A 21,014-nucleotide genomic window follows, 5' to 3' on the forward strand; every position below is an offset into this window, starting at 1 on the left:
TCCTGTTTATTCTCCAGGCTTCTACTTCTCTTGATTATCTCTTCAGGTGGGCAGCCAGAGCTTCTCCCCTGGCATTGAGTCATATGCTTTTTATAGTTGATCCAGGAAAGGCTTAAGTTGTCTTGGTAGCAGACAACTTAGACCAAGTGTGGTACCTGAGCCCTGTTAATCTTTGCTTGGCAGTCTCCAAGGCCTCAGGTATTGACAGCTTGTACTTCTCAGGTACCTTCATCACGCCTTTATGCATTTCTGATAGCTGGCTGACTTCACTCCGTGCTGCCCTTATCTTGGCCTCCAACCTCCTTCTTCATGGAGGACATATAGCGCCTTGATGGTGATAATTTTGCGTCTCAGGTATCAATGATTCTGTGGTATATATCAGCTGATTGGTCTTAGTGATGGTTACAGTATTGATTGTCTGTTGTTCTGCATTCATCTTTCAGCAGCCTTTCAGGTACCTTACTTGGTCTTGGTAGTCTGCTTACCAACAAGACCATAAGGACCTTCATCCATAATTCAGTGGAACATTGGCGGACAACACTAAAAGCCAACTCAGAGACAACTGCCCAGGTGGCCATAAAGTGTGGTGTACGCCAAGGAGATTAACTGTCCCCACTGCTGTTCTAGACAGCCCTGAATCCTCTCAGTCAGATCAGGAATAAGACTGGGTATGGGTACAGATTCAGGAGTGGAGCTACCATCAGCCACCTCCTGTACATTGAATGACAGTGAGTTGCATGCCAAGATGCAAAATAACTTTTACTCACTGATTTACCTGATCAGGACCTACAGCAAGGACATTGGTCATTCAGGTTGGAGAAGTGTGTTCAGATGTTAGTAAAGAAGAAAAGTGATCAGGGCAGAGGTAACTGAATTACCACCATGCCTGACTGACATGACCATGGAAGGAAAGGAGGTGCCACGGCTGAATAAAGCCCTCCACCAACAGACAACAGAGGTGCCTAAGGTAAGACAACCCTACTAATGGCTTGGAAAGGCAGGACTGAAAGACAGCACAGAGATAGATAGTCTCTGGGTTGTCATCTATATATTTAAACTTGCCTTGCCTTGTCTCACTGGTGATGGCTTACAACTAGAGTTCCATAATGCCTAATGAAATATCACATGTGCTGTTAGACCTTCAAGACTGTCTGTGAGCACGTATTTTTCTCTGTGCGCAGTAGGGAAATCACTCTGTGTGTAAGAGATAAAGGCCTCTTTTCAGATAGGGTGGCTTTGCATATGCTATGATATGAAGCCAGTGGGACACCCCTCTATATTCTCGAATGGAATATTACCAAATATGCTTCACATTAAAATGTACTGTATGAGGTAAGATAGTTTGTATGGGTTGCATGTGTGTGAAATTTTAAGCACTTTGAACATTAAAATTGGATCTTTTTCAATCTGAGTCTCGGTCATCATTCCTGTAATATAGATCTAGCCTTTCAATTAAAGAATTTCAATCTTTTAATTAAGTAAGCATTTGTGTGTGTGTGTGTGTGTGACAAGATATATATTATTTAAAGTAAAAAAGAGCAAAATATGGAAACACTCCGGTAAAAAAAAAATAAAATAAAAATTGCGTTACACAATGTGAGACTATTACCAAAACAAACGGATAAAAGAAAGAAATTAACGCGTTGACATATAAGTCAAACAACACGAACACCCCCTTGTGGTAAGAATGTTATTTTCCCATTTATATCATAAATGCTTCCACAAACTATTAGACTGATAAATGTTGTTCTTCTTCAGTGATTCATCTTACCTAATCTTAATAGCAATCTGTTTTTGCATATGAGTCTCAGTAAGTTAGATGGTAAGTCAAGTGCTTGGCCAGTTGTCCAGTTCATCTTCTCTAAAAAAAAATCCTTCAAAGAGGATTGTTTTTAACGTAATTGTGCCCTTCATCTATATTACAGCATCCCATCTTATAAACCCATCCACTGTTATAGGTATAAGTAGTTCTTCTTTAAACATCTGTACTCTGTTTATGTACATTTGGTAGTTAGCCTCATCACACATTGAACTCATTAGTTGCCTATATCTTTAACAATTCTGACAAATTATCTACAGATCAAAATTGCAAAATTGTAATAGGTAAACTTCAAATAGGTTTAGCAATCCTTTAGTAAACTTTTCCAGACAGAGCCATACAGGATAATACTTATACACTTGGAAACATTATGCCAACATAGCTACACAATGTGATATAATTTGACATAATGTGATCTAGCCAGCAGTGCAATTCCTTGTTCTCTCACAGATTCTAAACAACCGGCACCTATGACCTCTGGAATTCAGAGAACCATAGTAAAGTTTATAATTAGCATCCCATTATTTCATTTCTATTGGCCACCAATGTAGCAAAACCAAAGTCACTCTGTGAGAAGGCTACACTCACTTTGTATGACTGGGAGAATGTTCAGGGCAATGACCAAAGAGATGCTGTACAGACATTCACAAGCAAAACAGCCTTAGGCTTTGCCCTGGATGAAGAGAAAATCTAATCCTGATAGAATGCAAAAGACACTGAAGACACCTTTAATTGCTAGGTGAAGATTATGTCCAACATGCAGTATGAAAGCCTTGATTTGGACAAAAGAGTCTCCTTAATAGTTCGTTACATGTCATGCTTTAAACCAAATGTTTAAATGTGGCCATAAAACCTTTCATGAACCTCTTCCTTTCAGTCTCAGTGCTGATTTCTTTTCAGTGAATGTGCATGTGGAAGGACTAGATTTTTTAACGGGAACACGATTTTGAGAAGCAACTGAAATTAATGCAACACCCAGTCCGCATTCTTGTACCCAGAACCTTTCAAAGCAAAGTTACACCCATAATTATATGGACAGCCAGTGGAAGTTCATTACACCACCTGGGTACCAGGACAAAGAAGATTCTAGATTTATTTCTTCTTTGTGTCTTGAATCATATCTTGAACTGCTTTACTCTAATGAGTTAGGCAACACAGGATAGGTATTTTTTATGCACGACACACTTCAGTTCTCAAGGTCCCTGAGCTATCAATATGCACGGTCTATCATTTCATGGCTGAGCTGTTGTTGCCCCTAGAAGTTTCCAAGACTTAAATTGGTCTTGGAAGGACACTGAAGGAGCATCTGCTGTGGTTTACACTATCCCTGGCAGCCAATAGAAATGAAAAAGTCATACAGTCACACTAATCCATCCAATAAGTCTCCACAAGCTGGCTTTCCTGTTGAGGACCCAGATCTCAACAGTCAGGAGTCATCATCCAATGTTAGCTGCTGTGGCTGAAAGTGACGGCCAAGACAAAGGAGATGGTTTTAGAGAAGAAGGAACAATTGCTAGTGTTCCCATGCTCCTCAGACCTCGGAAACAGACAACCTACAAAATGCAAAGAATTTAGTTAAGGCTGCAACTGAAAACTATTTTATTGTTATTTATTTTAAAGGGGTCCCTTTATGCTCAATTTCAATGTTAGTAATTTTCTTTTTTGGGTTATATGGACAGCCTCCATATGCTTCCACGTTTCAGAAACATTTTTCTCAAGGTAGTAGCCACAATACATAACGGGAGGGACACATCCCCCTCAATATACTGAAGTAAAAATAAGATCCGTCAGTGTTTCCATCTCGGAGACGTTTTATTGTAACACCGTGCCAATGTACCAGGCCTTCTGCTTACCTCTGATTTGCAGGAAAAGGTCAGGTTTATGTCTTTACATCATTTTGCGCTGAAACTGTCATTTTAGAAATGAATAATACTTTACTAAAAAGTGTCAGTAATTGTAGTAAGTGGATGTAACGCGAGGTGGCCCGAGTGCCGCAGTGCGAGGGGCAGGACGCACAGACTCCAACGTCTGGGACGTACATTTATTAACATTTAACATAGAACACTAACGGCACTCACAAGACCCACACACGATTAATACAAACAAGAAACGGTTAACACGTACACATCTAACAATAACGAATATAACGTTTAATTGACAATTGACAATAACGCCACATTAACACGTTACGTCAACAATGACCAGCAACGCTGCAAACGAGGCGCAGGTGTGGCCACTAACGAAGCTCCTCCCACTGCACGTGGCTGGCCAAACCACGTGCCTCGCGGGAGGCGAGCGTTCCGTGACAGTGGAAGCAAACGTTTCGGTGAAAATGAGCTAATTTGCTAATGCTAAATCAATCAACTATCATTACTGATGTTAGCTATCATAGCTAATTTACCACACATTCGTGCAGCGTCCAACAATGGTCACGGGCATATTCAGCTAATATTAATGTTTTTACATATCATCATATTTGTTAAAAGTCCTGTGTGAAATCTAAGCAAAGTGTCAATCATTGTAGTGATGCCTGTAAACATGTAAATAGTACCAGCCTTAATGTATTTCATATTTTGGTATAGTAGCTTGTGCACTTGCTTAGGCTAAATGGCGTTATTGTTGATCGTGATTAAAGATTTTGTCAGCTTTCATTCACAGTAAGTCATGAGCAAGAGGAAGGGTGGCAGTGACATTTGGCAGTTTTTGGGGAAACCTAAAAAAAGAAAAGTAAGTTGGGAGAGAATAAATACTAGTCAGATGATATAACTATAGAGGAGAGTAGCAGAAGAGTTTAATCAGTGTTTCCTGATATAATAATTAGCAGACAGATAAGAAATTTTCAGTAAACCATTCCTGAATATGATGACAAGAAATACCAGTAGATTTCTGGTAATATTTATTTCATGTTAACTCTAGTTCATTCAGTGGAGAGAGAGAGAGAGAGAGAGAGAGAGAGAGAGAGAGAGAGAGAGAGAGAGAGAGAGAGAGAGAGCGCATGCTGACAGGACATCGAGAGCAGGTGACTTGGAGGTGAGTGAGAAAAGGAGCAAACGATGGTTAAGACCATGTAATGACATCACAACAGTCTTATCCTAATGTTAATCTAAGATATCTAAATTTAAGATATTCCTCTAATTATGGCTTCTCATGTGTATGTCAGATAATACAATCAAGCAGGGAGAGTCTGAGTCAGTAACAGACAGAGAGAGAGAGAGAGAGAGAGAGAGAGCAGACAGGCCAGCGAAGATGAAAGAGAATGAACAGGGGAGCTTGGACCTTTGCCAAAATCAGCCACATGTGAATGTCATACCTACTCAAATCCTCTCAAATCCTATTTTCAGTATCTTGGTCACAGTATCTTGACTTCATATAACAATACAGATATTTTTGTTGATATAATTATGGTTAAACTTTATTAGTTAATAACAACAAAAACAACAACAATAATAAAAATAATATTCCCTGGTCCCAATCTAGATTTGGTTCCCCCTCAGTGTTCAGTTCATGGCCTTGATTTTTCTCATAGTTTACATCTTTCACCTTCTGTCTGTTATGCTCTGTTCTTAAACTGTCCTTCCTTAGTAAGCCCAGTCTGCTATGGTTGGTCAGCTTGCCCACTCTCGTGTGATTTGTAAACTGCCAGTGTGGCAATGTTGATTATAGCAGGCTGTTTTCTCTCTGGAATATGGGCTACAGTAGTAGTTAGCCAAAACCCAAAACCTGCACCCTTGCCAACTCAAAATGACCAAGAACAGTTAATCTCAACAGGAACAATTAATGTTATCTAAGTTATCTGTTAGTGTTAGTTAAGAAAACTGTATTAGCTAATACAATGTTAATATGTGTTGCTTATACAGTGCTAAATGTTAGCAAGACTGTTACAGTTCCTGATCTGTAAGCCCAGGAAAGCTGACTGTGCTTTTCATATTACAGAACATTCAGTATTACGTGTTTAATTTTATTTAAAGTTTTTTTTTTTTTTATTCTGTTACCATAACATGATCACAGAGGCAAAGCTCCTTTGACTAAACACTGCACTGTTTAAATCCAACATGCACTCAACTCCAGCAATCACATTACTGCATGTTTAGGTGGGAAGAAAGACCAATAGAATCTCTGCCGTCAGCAAGTGGGAGAACTGTAAAGCCAATGGAAATTATAGTATATTTGATTTAACCACATATGCAATAAATAGGCTACTAAAATACTTGTGGGGACAATTTTAGGTATTCAGAAAAGTGGTAGGGACATGTCCTCACTGTCCATACCATAAATTACCATGCCTGTAGTGGGCAATATGGAGCATGTTACAAGATGTAAATGGATTAATTTCCATTGAGGAATTTCAGGCAAGTGAGAAAAGTGGTTTATTTGGGAAAGAGTTACTCACGCTGGGGTGTACTTTGGGCTTTGTAATTTTGCAGACCATTTACATGCACCTAAAGTTATATAACACACTAAAAGAATGGGGAAAATGAAAAAGCATAATGGGTCTCCTTTATACATTATGAATTGCATTATCATGTACAAATGCTCTAGCATGGTTAGCCTTGTAAGGAATGTGAGGAATGTAAGGGATTCTTCCTTGTCAGTGGGTTTCTCCAAGGATGGTGAGTTGTATCACTTGTTGTGTCTTTGCTTAACACTGCTACAAACATTATATTCACATAGACACTTAGGAAAGGTCTTATTCTGAGCAGAAGCAGGTGAGAGTCGTAGATGTCAGATCAGTCATCAGCATATTCTCATGTTATAACTACACATGCTGGGCATGGGTAAACAATTTGTGTTATCAGCACTTTGAAAGAGGAGTGATATAAATTATACCTCATCTTGTTGAAAAACGACTGTCCCAATTCTCTTCGGAATGTTGAACTCTGCAGAGATAATCTCATCTTGTCAAATCAAATCAAAATTTGTCACATACGTAGTCATATACAATACAACTAGCAGCAAAATGCTTTGCAACTGTCTGCTCAAATAAAACACTAACAGAATTTAAGGACAGAATACATAAAATATAAATGGGCTATTTACAAAGGCCATATGAATACATTCTTCACATGTATACAGCTGCAAATAAATATTTTTGAATCCTTTGAATTACCTGGATTTTATTCCTAAACAGCTCTTATTCTGAGTCTTATATAAGAAATAGTAACAAAAAATGGATGAAAATATGTACAATGTGGCACAATATGGCCACCCAAAGAGGACCTTGAAAGGGGTTAAAAAGGGCTTTAATATTAGTATTATTATTATTATTATTATTATTATTGTTAATATTATTATTATTAGTTGCATTTATATAACACCTTTCTCAAACTAAAGTCCAGACCAATGTTAATTAATGTTTTATCAATCCAGACCAATGTTGGGTGGAAAGAGGTTGGACCTTTTGGTAAATGTAGGCTACAGCAATATATTTGGAGACACTACATATCAAACAATACAACCACAAATCAGTATCTTACTGTAAAACATGATGGTGGAAATGTAATCGTGTGAGGCTGCTTTGCTACAACTGAGACTGGATTGCTCTTGCGATCGCAAAAACACAGTAATTCTTTGCTGTATGATTAAAATAAAGGACACTTGGACACCAATGTCATTGCCCGTTTTACTACATTAGGTGCAAGAGGAAACAAACTATTCAAATGAACTTTTGAATTTTATCTTTAATTTTGGTCTTTCATTTCATAATTTTATTTTGGAGAACTTAGGTTCAGGATCTAAAATTATGACATTTGCGCACAAAGGTTTACACACACACACACACACACACACACACACACACACACACACACACACTGGAGATGCTTCTAGTATAAAACTTTTGCTTGAAAAGTCTATACTCGTTTATTTAAAGAGGGCAGGCGTAGTCTGTAGTGTAGGCGTGTGCTTTGTGGCCAGTGGCGCCCCTGGTGGTGACTTAAAGTAGCGACACCTTCATGTCAAATCTTTGTGCTCATCATACAGCGGTCTGCTGCTCCGTCTTTGTCCTCAAGGCAACTGCATGGTCGGCCTGAATGTAACGTTAGAATTTGTACAATTTTTTTTATTTATTTATTTTTATTTTATTTTTTTTGTACTGAACAGCAATTTTGAGCCATCTGTCTAAAGACTGTTAAACGCTAAGAAGAATTCAAAATGGTGTTAGTACATGTTGGATACCTGGTTCTTCCTGTTTTTGGCTCGGTACGGAATAGAGGTATTTATCACATTTATCCTCCTTGAATTACAAGAGTAACGTCAACGTACAAAAATCCTCCTGAAGAAATAGCCCTTGCTTGCTAATGTAGCTAGCGACAAGCACGTAACTTCCTAGCTAGCTACTAAATAAAAAAAAAAATAATAATCGGCCTTTGTTAATATTATGATCGATTCGTAAGCTAGTGATAACCAAATTTGATTAATTTTCAGCTTCTTCTTGCTAGCTAGCAAGCAAGCGAGCTGTGCGAAGTGGGTTTGGAGTAATCGTGGCATGATTTATTTCTGCTGAGGGCAAGCTAAACCGTTGGCTAGCCAGCTAGCAGCCGTTTTCACCTAGCCAGTGGAGTGTCGTTACTACATATGTCACAAACGTGGGATATTGGAGATCTTGCTTGTGCTATCGGGGTTTTTTTAACGTCTAACGTGGCGGTGTGGTGATTTGTCCCAACGGTCCCCGGTGTGAGTCCGTACGTGGCTCACTAGAGTTGTTAATCCACAGTGAAGGCCCAAAGCGGCTAATGTTTGCGTTAGCGGGTTAACTCTGGTTTACAGCAGCTAGCTAACCTAGTTAGCGCATTTGTACCAGCAGACAAAATGTACAGTTGCCGTTAATAGAGCGTGGGCCATAAATCACGAGCGATTAAAATGTGCAAGTCCCGTTTTGTCCTCTGAGCATTCTGGTATACTCTGGAAGGTGAGAGCTAGCGAAGTAACTAGGGATTATTATCTAGGTTATCTAACCTAGCGAAGTAACTAGGGATTATCACCTAGATTACCTATCCTAGCGAAGGAACTAGGGATTATCACCTAGGTTACCTAACCTAGCGAAGGAACTAGGGATTATCATCTAGGTTACCTAACCTAGCGAAGGAACTAGGGATTATCATCTAGGTTACCTAACCTAGCGAAGGAACTAGGGATTATCATCTAGGTTACCTAACCTAGCGAAGGAACTAGGGATTATCATCTAGGTTACCTAACCTAGCGAAGGAACTAGGGATTATCATCTAGGTTACCTAACCTAGCGAAGGAACTAGGGATTATCACCTAGGTTACCTAACCTAGCGAAGGAACTAGGGATTATCACCTAGGTTACCTAACCTAGCGAAGGAACTAGGGATTATCATCTAGGTTACCTATCCTAGCGAAGGAACTAGGGATTATCACCTAGGTTACCTAACCTAGCGAAGGAACTAGGGATTATCACCTAGGTTACCTAACCTAGCGAAGGAACTAGGGATTATCATCTAGGTTACCTAACCTAGCGAAGGAACTAGGGATTATCATCTAGGTTACCTAACCTAGCGAAGGAACTAGGGATTATCATCTAGGTTACCTAACCTAGCGAAGGAACTAGGGATTATCATCTAGGTTACCTAACCTAGCGAAGGAACTAGGGATTATCATCTAGGTTACCTAACCTAGCGAAGGAACTAGGGATTATCATCTAGGTTACCTAACCTAGCGAAGGAACTAGGGATTATCATCTAGGTTACCTAACCTAGCGAAGGAACTAGGGATTATCATCTAGGTTACCTAACCTAGAGAAGGAACTAGGGATTATCACCTGGGTTACCTATCCTAGTAAAGGAACTAGGGATTATCACCTCGGTTATCTAGCCTAGCGAAGTAACTAGGGATTATCACCTAGGTAATTAGCTAGTAACGTTATTTACATCAAATCCTGCAGACCTTAGGTAGCCCTCAAATATCAGAGAAGATCAATTTCCTCGAAATGTAGCAATTGGTGATTTCATCTTCTAATTACATACTTGCATACTATACACTGATATCATTCGCTGACATTTAACCACGGTTCTCTCGTTGCCACTTCTCTCTAGCTGTAGGGGAGGTTTCCGCCAACCAAGCTGGCTTACCTAGCTAGCTAGCTAACTGTGCTTAGCTTGCTCATATTGTCTACTAGCTGCCCGGCTGACTAGCTAGCTGAGTGAATGTAGCTAGCCAGTTAACTAAGCTAGCGTGGCACTGATTTCCATGGAGTGGCATCAAAGATTTCATTGTGCTTTTATTTCTGTTCTTATTTCCTGTCTCATAGTATCGAGGCTGGCTCTACATTCTGCATTATCAGATCTTTGTCGTCCCCCTCCATTGTGTAGCTAATGATCATCTGCTGCTGTGTGGTGTGGCCTCTGCCTGTTCTCTGCATTTAGCTGTTTTGTGATCCCCCTTCTTCATTTCCTCTTTCCATCAGAAGACGACATTGGTATTTAAACACCAAAGACTGTACTCCCTTATGTTAAAGACTAAAATAGCTAACACATTTAGATAAGATGTCTTCTATGTTAAGTTGACATAGTTAACCCATATAAGTAGCATTAGAGAAGTGACTCATGTACCCCCCATCCAGCCTTGGTAGTAAACATGTGTAAATTCCTGTAAAGTGGATGCATTTTGCTGTTAACATTACGTGAAACAAAAAGGCACGGCTCGCTTCGCACACATGAAGGTGCATTGTACCCGTCTCCCATGTGTGGGCTCTTTTGTTTATTTATTTTTATTTATTTGTTTGTTTGTTTATTTTTGATCTTTTAAAATTTGTTTTTTCCTCTTTTCATAGTTTTAGAGAGATACAAAGTTTTAAATAAATGTCACTAATTGGTAGCAATGACCAGAAAGCCCACACAAGTTTGTTGCACTGCACCTGTATTGATCACTTGGATAAGGGCCACATGGTTTTTGGGTACAGCCTAATTAAGGCCTGTCAAAAATGCCAGCCAAAAAATCACTCTGATTAATCACTTTACCCAATCTCTGCACGAATAATTTCCAAAATGCTATCCAGTTCACAGGGATGTTTATTTCCTGCACTGCTGCAGATATCCTCTATTGGAGTGGAAATGTCTAGCCTATTGTTTGGTTGTGGTTTCTCTACCTTTTGTTCTGGTAATAGACTTCAATGCATGAATCACATTATTCATATTATTTTATTCTACATTGATTAGACTCCAATGTAATCTTTCTGTAGTAAAGATGTACCCTGCTGTACTGTAATGTGCTGTAGCCAACACATCTGCTCATTGGATGCTGCTTTTGTTCTGTTAACCCTGTACGGAGCATGGTGGGCCTTGCCTTTGGTCAATGTTGTTTTATTTGTTGCATGGAGTTATTATTATGACACAGATCCACCTATACTAATATTTTTCAATAAAGAATATAGTATTTTTCCTAACCTCCAGTGTGCTTCTTGCTGACTTCCATTTATTGTCTCCCCCCACCTCCTCCCTCCTGCTGTGACAGAGAGATTGATTTCCTTGCTTTTTCATCATGAGGCCTCAATGAGTTTATATGTGGTCATTTATGTTGATTATTTAGGCACTTGAAGGTGCAGTGTGATGACCCCAGTCATCCCTTAGATTATTCAGAACATACTGTGCTAGATGTTACAATGTTTTAAAGCTGTCGGGCAGAATTAAGTACTGCCTTCAATGTGTACCATAATGACTGAGGGTTTGGAAATTTGCAGAACCCATGTTTTATAAAGTGATTGCAATGCAAATTTTAGAACTGCACCTTTAAGTCTTGTTTCAGTAAATGATCCCGATGCAATGTAGATGTCCCTCTTCTGTGGTGTGTGGAGGTATCCAAACATTCCATCTCTGTGATTGATCCTTTTTCCCCACTAACACTTGGACGACATTCTGGCAGTGGGTGGAATTCATTGCACGTATATACAGCACATTCATAGTATATCCTTCACTGATGATGCCTCTGCTTTTTCCCTGCCAAAATTACTGTAGTTTGACCTTCATGCCAGTGAATGTTTAACTTGTAATAAGTCAACAGGATAGCTTCTCTCTCTCGTATTTTAAGCCATTTTTAACAGAAATATTTAAGATGTAACCAGGTGTCTTTATGTAGAATTTTAATTTGTCAGTAGTTAGGGTTTTGACATAAAAATCATTAATTGCCCTAGACCCAGGATTTGATATAATGCATTGAAAAAGAAATGTCAAAGCAAAGGTTTCACACATTTAGTAGGTCTCTGATTTTAGGACCAGTATTCCATGTCATTGTGTACTGAGCAATTTGATGACAGAAGTCTTACTGTGTTTTTAGTAATGCTTATTCACTAACAACTAATATTCGTTTTAGTGTTAGCATTTGTTGTGCTAACTGTTAAATTGCCAGAATTATTTTTGAAGTAGCTGAGGTTCACAATCCGGTCACAGTTCGTACCCTGGCGGCTCCACCTTTTCTATTTCTCAGCACAGGTGAAACAGGTAATCGGTGCCTTACAGCCCTAGATTCCCTGACACAAGTGTGTTGGAAGCTGGAACAGAACAAAGGTTTGCCATGACCTGAAAGCCCCAGGGAGTGTGTGTAGAATGTGTTGATGCCATTTTCTGAAGACAGGACGCGTCTCTTTCCGAAAGTCACAGTTTTCCTCAAAAATAGAGAGAAAACGTCTTTGGAATTCACAAGAAGCTGCCCGAGTGTGGAGCCAGAGACTGATGATTATCATTTTGTTTGAGCATCACACTTGTTTTTGTGTAGATTATTCATGCATGTTAGGTTCACCCTTTTTATATCTTCATGGGAAATGTCTAGAGATGCATAAGATTAGTGATATTCAGCTGTAGACTTAATTCTTGATGTTATTTACTAATTTAATGTTTTTTTTTTCCCCCCACCTCCCAAGTTTAGCATTTACTTCTTTTCTTTACCGCACCCACACAGGTCCAGGACAGTTTTAAATAATTCTCACTATAACCATTCTAAATTCCTTAATTTCTAATTTTAAGATTTCCTTAACACATGCTAATAGACATTATAGCGTGCTAATGTGAAATGAGAGGTCTGTTTTTTTTTCTGTGAGAGGTTTTTTGTTTGTTTGTTTGTTTGTTTTTTTTTCTCCCTTCTCCCTTTAACATCTACTGCATGCTTTGCCACCACAACTGTAGGAGCCACCTTGTGAAGACTTGGTGAATCATTCATCTGAGCCAAAGCCTATAGATTTAGCGCAGCCCTTGAAGCGGCAGGTGTGGACTCCATCAGCTGGCCAAGGAGCTCGCTCTGAGAGGCGCGGTTAGCTGCTTGGAATAGTCAGTAAATAATAGTAAGCTTGCACACATCTGTCGCTGAAGTGTCAGCTGCCGAGAGGTGAGAAGTAACCCTGAGAAGCGAAAGCCAACTGCACGCACTGCTGCCAGTCAGCGCTGGTGGTATTTCATGGCAGTAAAATCTACATAGAGCACTCTGCTTCACCCTGCATTCTTCATCATTTCCATTACTGATCATGGATATTTAGAGAGCTAAGGGAAACCTGCGGAGCTCAGGGCAGTTGAGAACCAGGGTTCGCACGTTCACCTGAAGATCAGCCTGTCTGTGCCTGGCGTCATTTGATGCGGTGTCGTTGTTCTTGCAGGATCTCAGTTTAGCAGGCATCAGCATAGCCATGCTACCTCTTGCCGGCATTTCCACGTAGGCCCCCAGGCCCAGATCCCCGTCGACTTCCCAATGCCCCACCCAGGACAATCTCAGACGGGGATGAACCCGCACCTCGCCCCTGCACACCAGCCAGCCGCCCCGCTACACCCGCCCCTCGGCCACATGCCGCAGTTCCAGGACATCCAAGCCCCCCCCTTCCTACCTCAGGCTTTACACCAGCAATACCTCATCCAGCAGCAGATTCTGGAGGCACAGCACAGGAGGATTCTTCCACAGCCCAGGTATGTCCTACTGCCACATCCACTGCTAAAAACTTACATTTAAATGTCTAGATTTTAACCTCAAGAAATACGGATGCGGACTCTCAAACTGTGACCAGATAGAAAAGAACTATAAGTGCAAAGATGCGTTTTGATTGGCTGGTGTCCCTTTTTGGTTTTTTTTTCAAGCAGACATACCCAAGATAGAACAGCCCACCATCCCCAAACCCTTCGTGCACCTTACGAATATGCCCCCTCCATCCACGTTCCTCCACCTCCCCCACCTGCACCTCAGCAGCCACGGTACCTTGCTGAAGGAACAGACTGGTAATTTCTTTTCCTGGTCAGTCATTTCAGAAAAATGACCCAGCTTGTCATATTGTCCGCCCTTTTGTCTTGAGATTTTTTTTAAAGGCTTTCTGGAGTGAATTATTGTTTTTCTCATAAATATTAGATTAGTGGTCATGTGAAGTACAATAGCATTGAAGGATATATATGTGTATTGTTTCAGTGCTACCTTGTATTTGTTTAGTAACTGCTTTAATGAAACTCGGTGGGTCTGTGCAGTTAACAGAACGGAGGAGCCCTCTCGGGTCAAATGCGATATGGAGTGTCTAAACAAGTCCGTGCCTGTCTTCTCAGGGACTTGAGTGTGGATCCAGGGCTGTCTCATCCGCAGTACCACGTCCCCCAGCTCCCACAGCACTATCCGCACTACCTGTCCTCTCCCAGGATAAGCCACTTCCACAGGAATGCATCCCCCGCACAAGTGGTACGTCCTCCACAGCCAGTCTCCCATGGGTCGAAGCAGCCTTCCTGTGGATGATTCACTAACGTTTCAGAAAAACATTCATTGAGAGTGCTATTTGGGTGTGGTAGCTGAGCGGTTAAGGTACTTGACTAGTAATGGGAAGGTTGCCGATTCAAGCCCCACCAACACCAAGTTGCCACTGTTGTGCCGCTGAGCAAGGCCCTCAACCCACAATTGCTCAAGTTGCGTTCAGTCATAATTGTAAGTCGATTTGGATAAAAGCGTCAGGTAAATGTAAAGTGGTCCCCTAATATTATATTAATCTTTAACTGGAGAGAAGATTAGATCAATCTCATGTGAACAGTTATTTAAAATCCCAAGAAATACATTGGTAATTGGCTGGAGTGAGGTTTGTGGTGGATTTGGTGTTTGTCTTTTACAGGTTGTCCATGAGATCAGAAACTACCCCTATCCACAGTTGCATCTGTTGACCCTGCAAGGTCTCAATCCATCTCGCCATGCCACCGCTGTGCGGGAAAGTTATGAGGTACTGTCAAATCCCATCCTGATTCACCCACCCTGACTAAATGTTCCTTTAGAAATTATTTCCAAGAACATTCCCCAAATGCCCTAAAAAGTGACTTGGATGTAACTCTACACCTTTGCCTTCATTCAATACATGTGGATCTATGAATATGAAAATACTTTCTGCCTATTCCTCTGCCATTTGCCTGCAGTATGAAATTACCTGCTCACCTTCAACTTTGCTCAATGAACACACAAAACTGCTTGTTTTCGGTATTGCTAGCTATTGTATGCTATGTAATGGCAAGTGGCAATATTGGAGGAATTCAGTCATGCATGTTTGAAATGGAAACCGTCTCAGAAGAAGAGTGAGCCGTACAGGGCCACCTGCAAGTCAATGTATCAGCATGGTAATGTGTCTTATGTATTGCTCTTTACAAACATAATGGTAATAATATGAGTCTTTAGCCTGACTGTCATCAGACAGCTAATAATACATTGTTAATATTAGACAAGCGTGGTCCCAATTGCCAGCTCTGCGCACAGCTGTATACAGGAGTATATTAACAGTGACGGCGCATGATGATATGTAGCCTATATTTTAAAAGAATAACAGATGATATGCTTAGAATTCCCCATTGAAAAAATATTTTTCAAAATAAACTCATGCCCATGTCGTATAATATGGAATTACCTGTTGTCTTTCCAGAATGTGCTAATATTGGCCACTTCTTGACCACAAATTATACATATGACGGCATGTGGGAGAAGTATCCAGAAAGCAGCTTTCTCTGTGTGCCATGTGCAGTTGAATTGGCTAACTTTTACATTATTTTTCCAAATAAACTGCAATGATTTCTCTCTGATTTTTTTTTTAGGTCCTTTGGAAATGCATGAAGGTTTATTTTCTCTTTTTGCAGCTTTGTAACTGAAAGCAGAACACCTCTCTGCCATAATTTTGAACTTGGTGATAACTAGCAAAATACGATACTACACCTGGCTTCTCCTCAGATACCCCTCGTTTTATCGTAGCTTTATGCTAATGATACGGAAAGCTCCATACTACAAGTGCGCTGGATTCGTTCCTTAGATTTGTGATGTATGAAGCTTTGGTTGTGTGAATCCATGTTTTTGATACCACCTGTCATTAGTACCTTGCACTTCCAGTGACAAAATGCTTAGCCATGGTGGTGAATACTCATTTCACCCATGACTTGACTTCTAGCATATAAAAACCACAACACAAACATGTTAACTGGAGGAGGTCTTTAAACATTGAGAAAGTATGACTACACTTTGACAGTCCAAATGCATGTGTTTTAATCCCAGGAACTCTTACAGCTGGAAGACAGGCTCGGTAATGTGAACCGAGGGGCTGTGCAGACAACGATTGAGAGATTTACGTTTCCTCATAAGTACAAAAAGGTGAACATAGCTAGACAACAAAATGAAAGCCTAAGAATATTGAAATGGAACCTGAATATGTAATATGAAGACCTGAATATATGAAATTTAAAATCTCAGAATATTGAATGAAATGTAAATATATGTGGAATGAAAAGTGGAGAATGTTTATCGAAACCTAAGCATTTTAAAGGCACACCTGAAAGTATTGAATGAAACCACGATATATAAAATTAAACCTAAATATGTAAAAGGAAATCTTGATTATATTCTTGGATTTAATGATTTAATATATTGAGGCTTCTTTCAGAGTTCTCAGGTTTTCAGATGAAATATTGTTGATTGATAAAACATGCAGCTTGATCACTGATATCACTGTGAAAAGTTTGCTTCAGTCATGTGCATGCACCTAACATGCTTTGCTGAATTGTGTTCTTTTATGTTTATTTCTGTGCTCCCTCTCTAGAGAAGACCACTGGAAGTGAAAATGGGGATGGATGAGGATGAGTTGGACACAGATGAGAAGTGTACAATATGTCTGTCAATGCTCGAGGATGGAGAGGACGTGAGGTAGTGAGGCAGTTTCATAGGTTTCATTGCGCAGCTCACATTTGTTTAAAGCTAATATAACCGATGCTTATTACTTAAGCTCAGTTGAAGCTAACGTTTTTGTTTTTTTTATTTCAGGAGATTACCCTGCATGCATCTCTTCCATCAGGCCTGTGTGGACCAGTGGCTGGCAACCAATAAGAAGTGTCCCATTTGCAGGGTGGACATTGAGACCCAGCTGACACCAGACAGCTGATGTCTTATGTAGCGTTGGTGAAAACCCTGCCCTTTCTCCCTTTCCCATTTTGGGTACTTTGCCAAATGTCTGTCTCTCCATCACCTCTCACCTTTGACCTTGCCTTCTGAGCCAAGCGAAGACGTGAAGCAGGTAGGATTTAAAGACGAACAGGGAAGTGAGCAAAACAGGAAGGGGTTGGATGATTCATGGAGACGAGCATTCAGATCTGTACGAGCATCCAAGGCAGGTTTCAATGGGTCTTGGGATTTTGCCGCATCTGTCGTTAAGATGGATCCTGTAAAAGTCCCTTGCATGCACCTTCTGTGTGTTTAGGACAGTAAGCGCATCTCCTGGATGGTCTTGACTGCAGATAACCTAAAGCTTTTCCTCTCTCATGATGTCTCACCCGATAATGGATCTCACATTATAACATAAGCATTAAGAAGCTTCCAAATTTCCGAATGTTAGAAGTAGTCAGTCACGTATTTCTGATGTTCTGCACTCTTCTATGGTGTAGCATATCAACTCCGAGTACTCTACACGAGTACTACGTGGGAACAGTCAGCGTGCGTGGCACGTTATTGTTGAAATGTAAAGGGTAGATTGGAAAGTAAAATGGATTTCAAACAAAATCTTAGTAGGAAACATGTAAGGATAACTTTGTTCTCACAAGTCAAGTAATCCAACTGTACGAAATGATACTAACAAACTATCCTTGACTGTAATTATCAGAAGTGATGCTTAATGTACTTTCTGTAACTATGGTAACAGCAAGGCCAGGCTTGATATAAGCTGTGACAGTATGTATTTGTGCTTGTGAACTCTCCATGCTTAGAAAAGTATCCTCAAAATGCATGTTCTGTGAGAGGCCAGGGCTTTTTTTTGTTTTGTGTTGGTTTCTTTTTTTTTTTTTTTTTTTTTTACGGAAACATAATGGAAGGAAGGACAGTTCATGCATGAGAGCTCTCTTACTAAATCTGAAGACACTGTGTTCTCAATTTGTCACTGAAGTAACCAAGAGTGTATCGTATACCCTAATGCCTGTAGGACAAGCACACATTCTAATCGCAACAGCCTACTTCTCAGTGTTTCCATTAGCAGTGTAAGTGTGGTATCGCTTGGACGTGTGGTGTATGTAGAGTACTCGAAAGCAGCTCTAACGTCATATTGTGCACGAAACCAGTTGCCATGCCATGTCTGGATGAGATGAAAAGGGAGAAAAGCCATTGATTCATAGATACCAAACATAACTTTTCTAAGCTGTAATTTGAGTTAATTGCTTTCATTCTTTCTGTTCTTTGTTCGTTTTTTTCCCCCTTGTTACTGATGATTATACCAACCTTGCTGTGAGGCTGGTTCAGCTTCTCTCCATTTCAAATAAGTAGCTGCAATGCTGGAATAATATTTATTGTTGTCTTAATGTAGCTAGTTGTTATTTTTTGTAAATGCACTATATTATGAGGTTGCCTGACTTCGATTGTTATTTGTGAAAATTTTCTCTCGTCCCTGCTTATGTGTTTGCACTCAGCGACCTGTCTATTTGAACAGTGCTAAGATGTGTACGCCGCGCCCACGCGTTTACTGTAGGCTGTACCCTTTCCACACACAGTAGTGTAGTCAGACGGGCGGCGTCGGCTCGGCTCGAGTCGCTCCGTTTGCGTCCTTGGAATCCTCGCGGCGCGCTCTTAAATGTGTGGGACTCTGTGGCTCGGTAGCATTTCCGAACGCGATTAGTCGATAGTGTACTGAAACGCCATGATTCATTGCATCAGTACAGTCTGCTTGCTTTGTTCTCCAACTTTCCCAGGTGTCAATTATGAGGGTTCTGGTAAATTGTGCTCAAAAATAGCCAAGAAGTGGAAAGGTTCAGATTTCAGTTCCATGATGAAATTGGCATTATTATTATTATTATTACTACTACTATTGTCGCAGTAAGAATTTAGTGTTTATAACCCGTGGACTTTTTGTGTGTGTCTGTCGAGCTTCCTTTTGTGACAGTGTACATTTTATTTTGGAGGGTACAGAGCAATCTTTTCTCATTTCCTGTGTCCAGCATTCTATAATTTACACAGGATGTTGTGCGTCAAAATGCCTTAAGTATTTAACAATCATAATTTATGACTAACCTTAGCTACTATGGGTGCATATTTAAGTTTTGATTTAGTTTAGCAATTTAATCTTATTTATTTCCATAGACATAACATGTATAAATACCTCATTGTGCATAATTTAATGGGAGTGCTTTGCATGCATATGTACTTTAAGGGAGAAAAAGACAAAACAAGAAAAAAATCAAAAGGATGTACTGAAATGTGTTAGTGTGTGTTGATGTGGATTTGGTTACATCCCATAATGCAATTTCAAAGAATTCATCAGCTGTGATCTAATAGACAAACTGCTATAGACTGGAAAGGTTTTGCATGCATCTCCTATTTTGCACTCTCAGCTTGGCTACCCTCTCACTGGCATTTGAAAAATGTGCACCATACTTTGTCTTTATTTTGAGTCTTCTAACTTTGGTTAGTGGTCTAACAGAAGAAGAAAAAGATTTGAATTACAACACAGCTTAGTGCAAAGTGAGATGTACTGTGATTAGCCGTTTGTTCAAGCCATCCTAATGCTATACGTTAGCTGGAATTATATTACACAGAGACTGGTCACATGAATTTACTCTCTTGTTTATGATTACACCATGAGTCCCCACCCCACCCCCCCATTTGTTACCTAGTAACAGGATCTGGAGCTAAATAACTCGGAAGATGCATGAACCACTAACTAGTTTAAAATGGCCATTATTACTATTAAATATTTCTTTACGTTGTTACCTTTAGATGAGGAAATGGACAAAATTCAGAATTATTTGACCTTCCCCCAGAAAAAAAGGTTACATTTTACTTTGAACTAAAGCCACTGATATTTTTAAAGGTGCAACTTTAATACAACGTGGTAGATTGATATTTGGATATAATTTGGATGAAGATGAGAGAATGCTTTACTCCTTGATCGTGTGTGTGTCAGATGTTATTTTGACACAGACCACTAGACACGAGTTATTTCCAGATTTCATTAACTGACACATGGGCTCCCGTACTAATTTGTGTACACCTGATATGGCAGACAGAATGATACTTGTGAAGACATGCCATCTTGTAGGACTTCTTTCACCAGCCTCGAGGTGTTTCTTCTTTGCTCAATCACCTTTGATGATTTTGGACATACAGCAATAGAATTATGTTTTGCAAACAGAATGAACAGTAGATCCTAAAGCACAAGCTCTATAATGCATGTCTTTCTCAGGTTTTAATATACGTATGAGAATGGATAGATATGTTAAAATATTTTACCATGAATCTTTCTGATGTTTTTTCTGCTGCTGAAAAAAAAAAATGTAAAAAATATGGAATAACCTGCCAGTGAAAGGGAAACTGCTCTCTTTGTATAAGACACTGCTGTCGCTGTTACTGCGCTATGTTTTCTGACATTAATATTTTATAGTCAAGTAGGAAAAAAAAATGTATTGACAATATTTAAGCAATAGCTCGATGATCATCATGTATGATAACTAGATTAAGTGTATATTGCGTAAAAAAGAAAAAAAAAACTTAGATTCACTTTTGGTGGATTTTGTACTGTATTTATTACTAATGATGCAAAAAGTTGCATAGCTTAACCCAAACTGTTCTTTCTTTTTTAATTTCTTGTCTTGTATATGATCTTTTTGTATGTGTTTTTCAAATAAAATGTTTAAAATGCTTCAAAATAAGCCTTTTGTCTAAATATAAATACAGTATTATAGTTATGTATGCTTTAAAATTGGCCTTCATTGTCTTATAAAAGCAGACGCAC

At 39.6% G+C, this 21,014-nt stretch overlaps 1 protein-coding gene across 3 annotated transcripts; it reads left to right on the top strand.

Moving 5' to 3' along the window:
• The first annotated feature begins 7,760 nt into the window (after positions 1-7,760).
• rnf165b (ring finger protein 165b) lies at positions 7,761-20,992 on the top strand. 3 transcript variants are annotated; one of them, XM_026999771.2, is made up of 8 exons: positions 7,761-8,030; positions 13,419-13,722; positions 13,891-14,028; positions 14,344-14,473; positions 14,895-14,999; positions 16,307-16,402; positions 16,848-16,951; positions 17,069-20,992. In XM_026999771.2, exons 1-8 carry the CDS (start codon positions 7,970-7,972, stop codon positions 17,184-17,186), a joined length of 1,056 nt encoding a protein of 351 aa, XP_026855572.1. In that variant the 5' UTR covers positions 7,761-7,969; the 3' UTR covers positions 17,187-20,992. The 3 variants fall into 3 exon arrangements, 2 of the variants coding, with proteins under 2 accessions (XP_026855572.1, XP_026855573.1); XM_026999772.2 differs by having other exon boundaries at positions 13,894-14,028; XR_003409950.2 differs by lacking the exons at positions 13,419-13,722; positions 13,891-14,028; positions 14,344-14,473; ... (2 more) ...; positions 16,848-16,951; positions 17,069-20,992 and adding an exon at positions 10,089-11,222.
• Positions 20,993-21,014: the final 22 nt, after the last annotated feature.

Source organism: Electrophorus electricus, chromosome 23 (genome assembly GCF_013358815.1).
Source record: "Electrophorus electricus isolate fEleEle1 chromosome 23, fEleEle1.pri, whole genome shotgun sequence".
NCBI lineage: Eukaryota > Metazoa > Chordata > Actinopteri > Gymnotiformes > Gymnotidae > Electrophorus > Electrophorus electricus.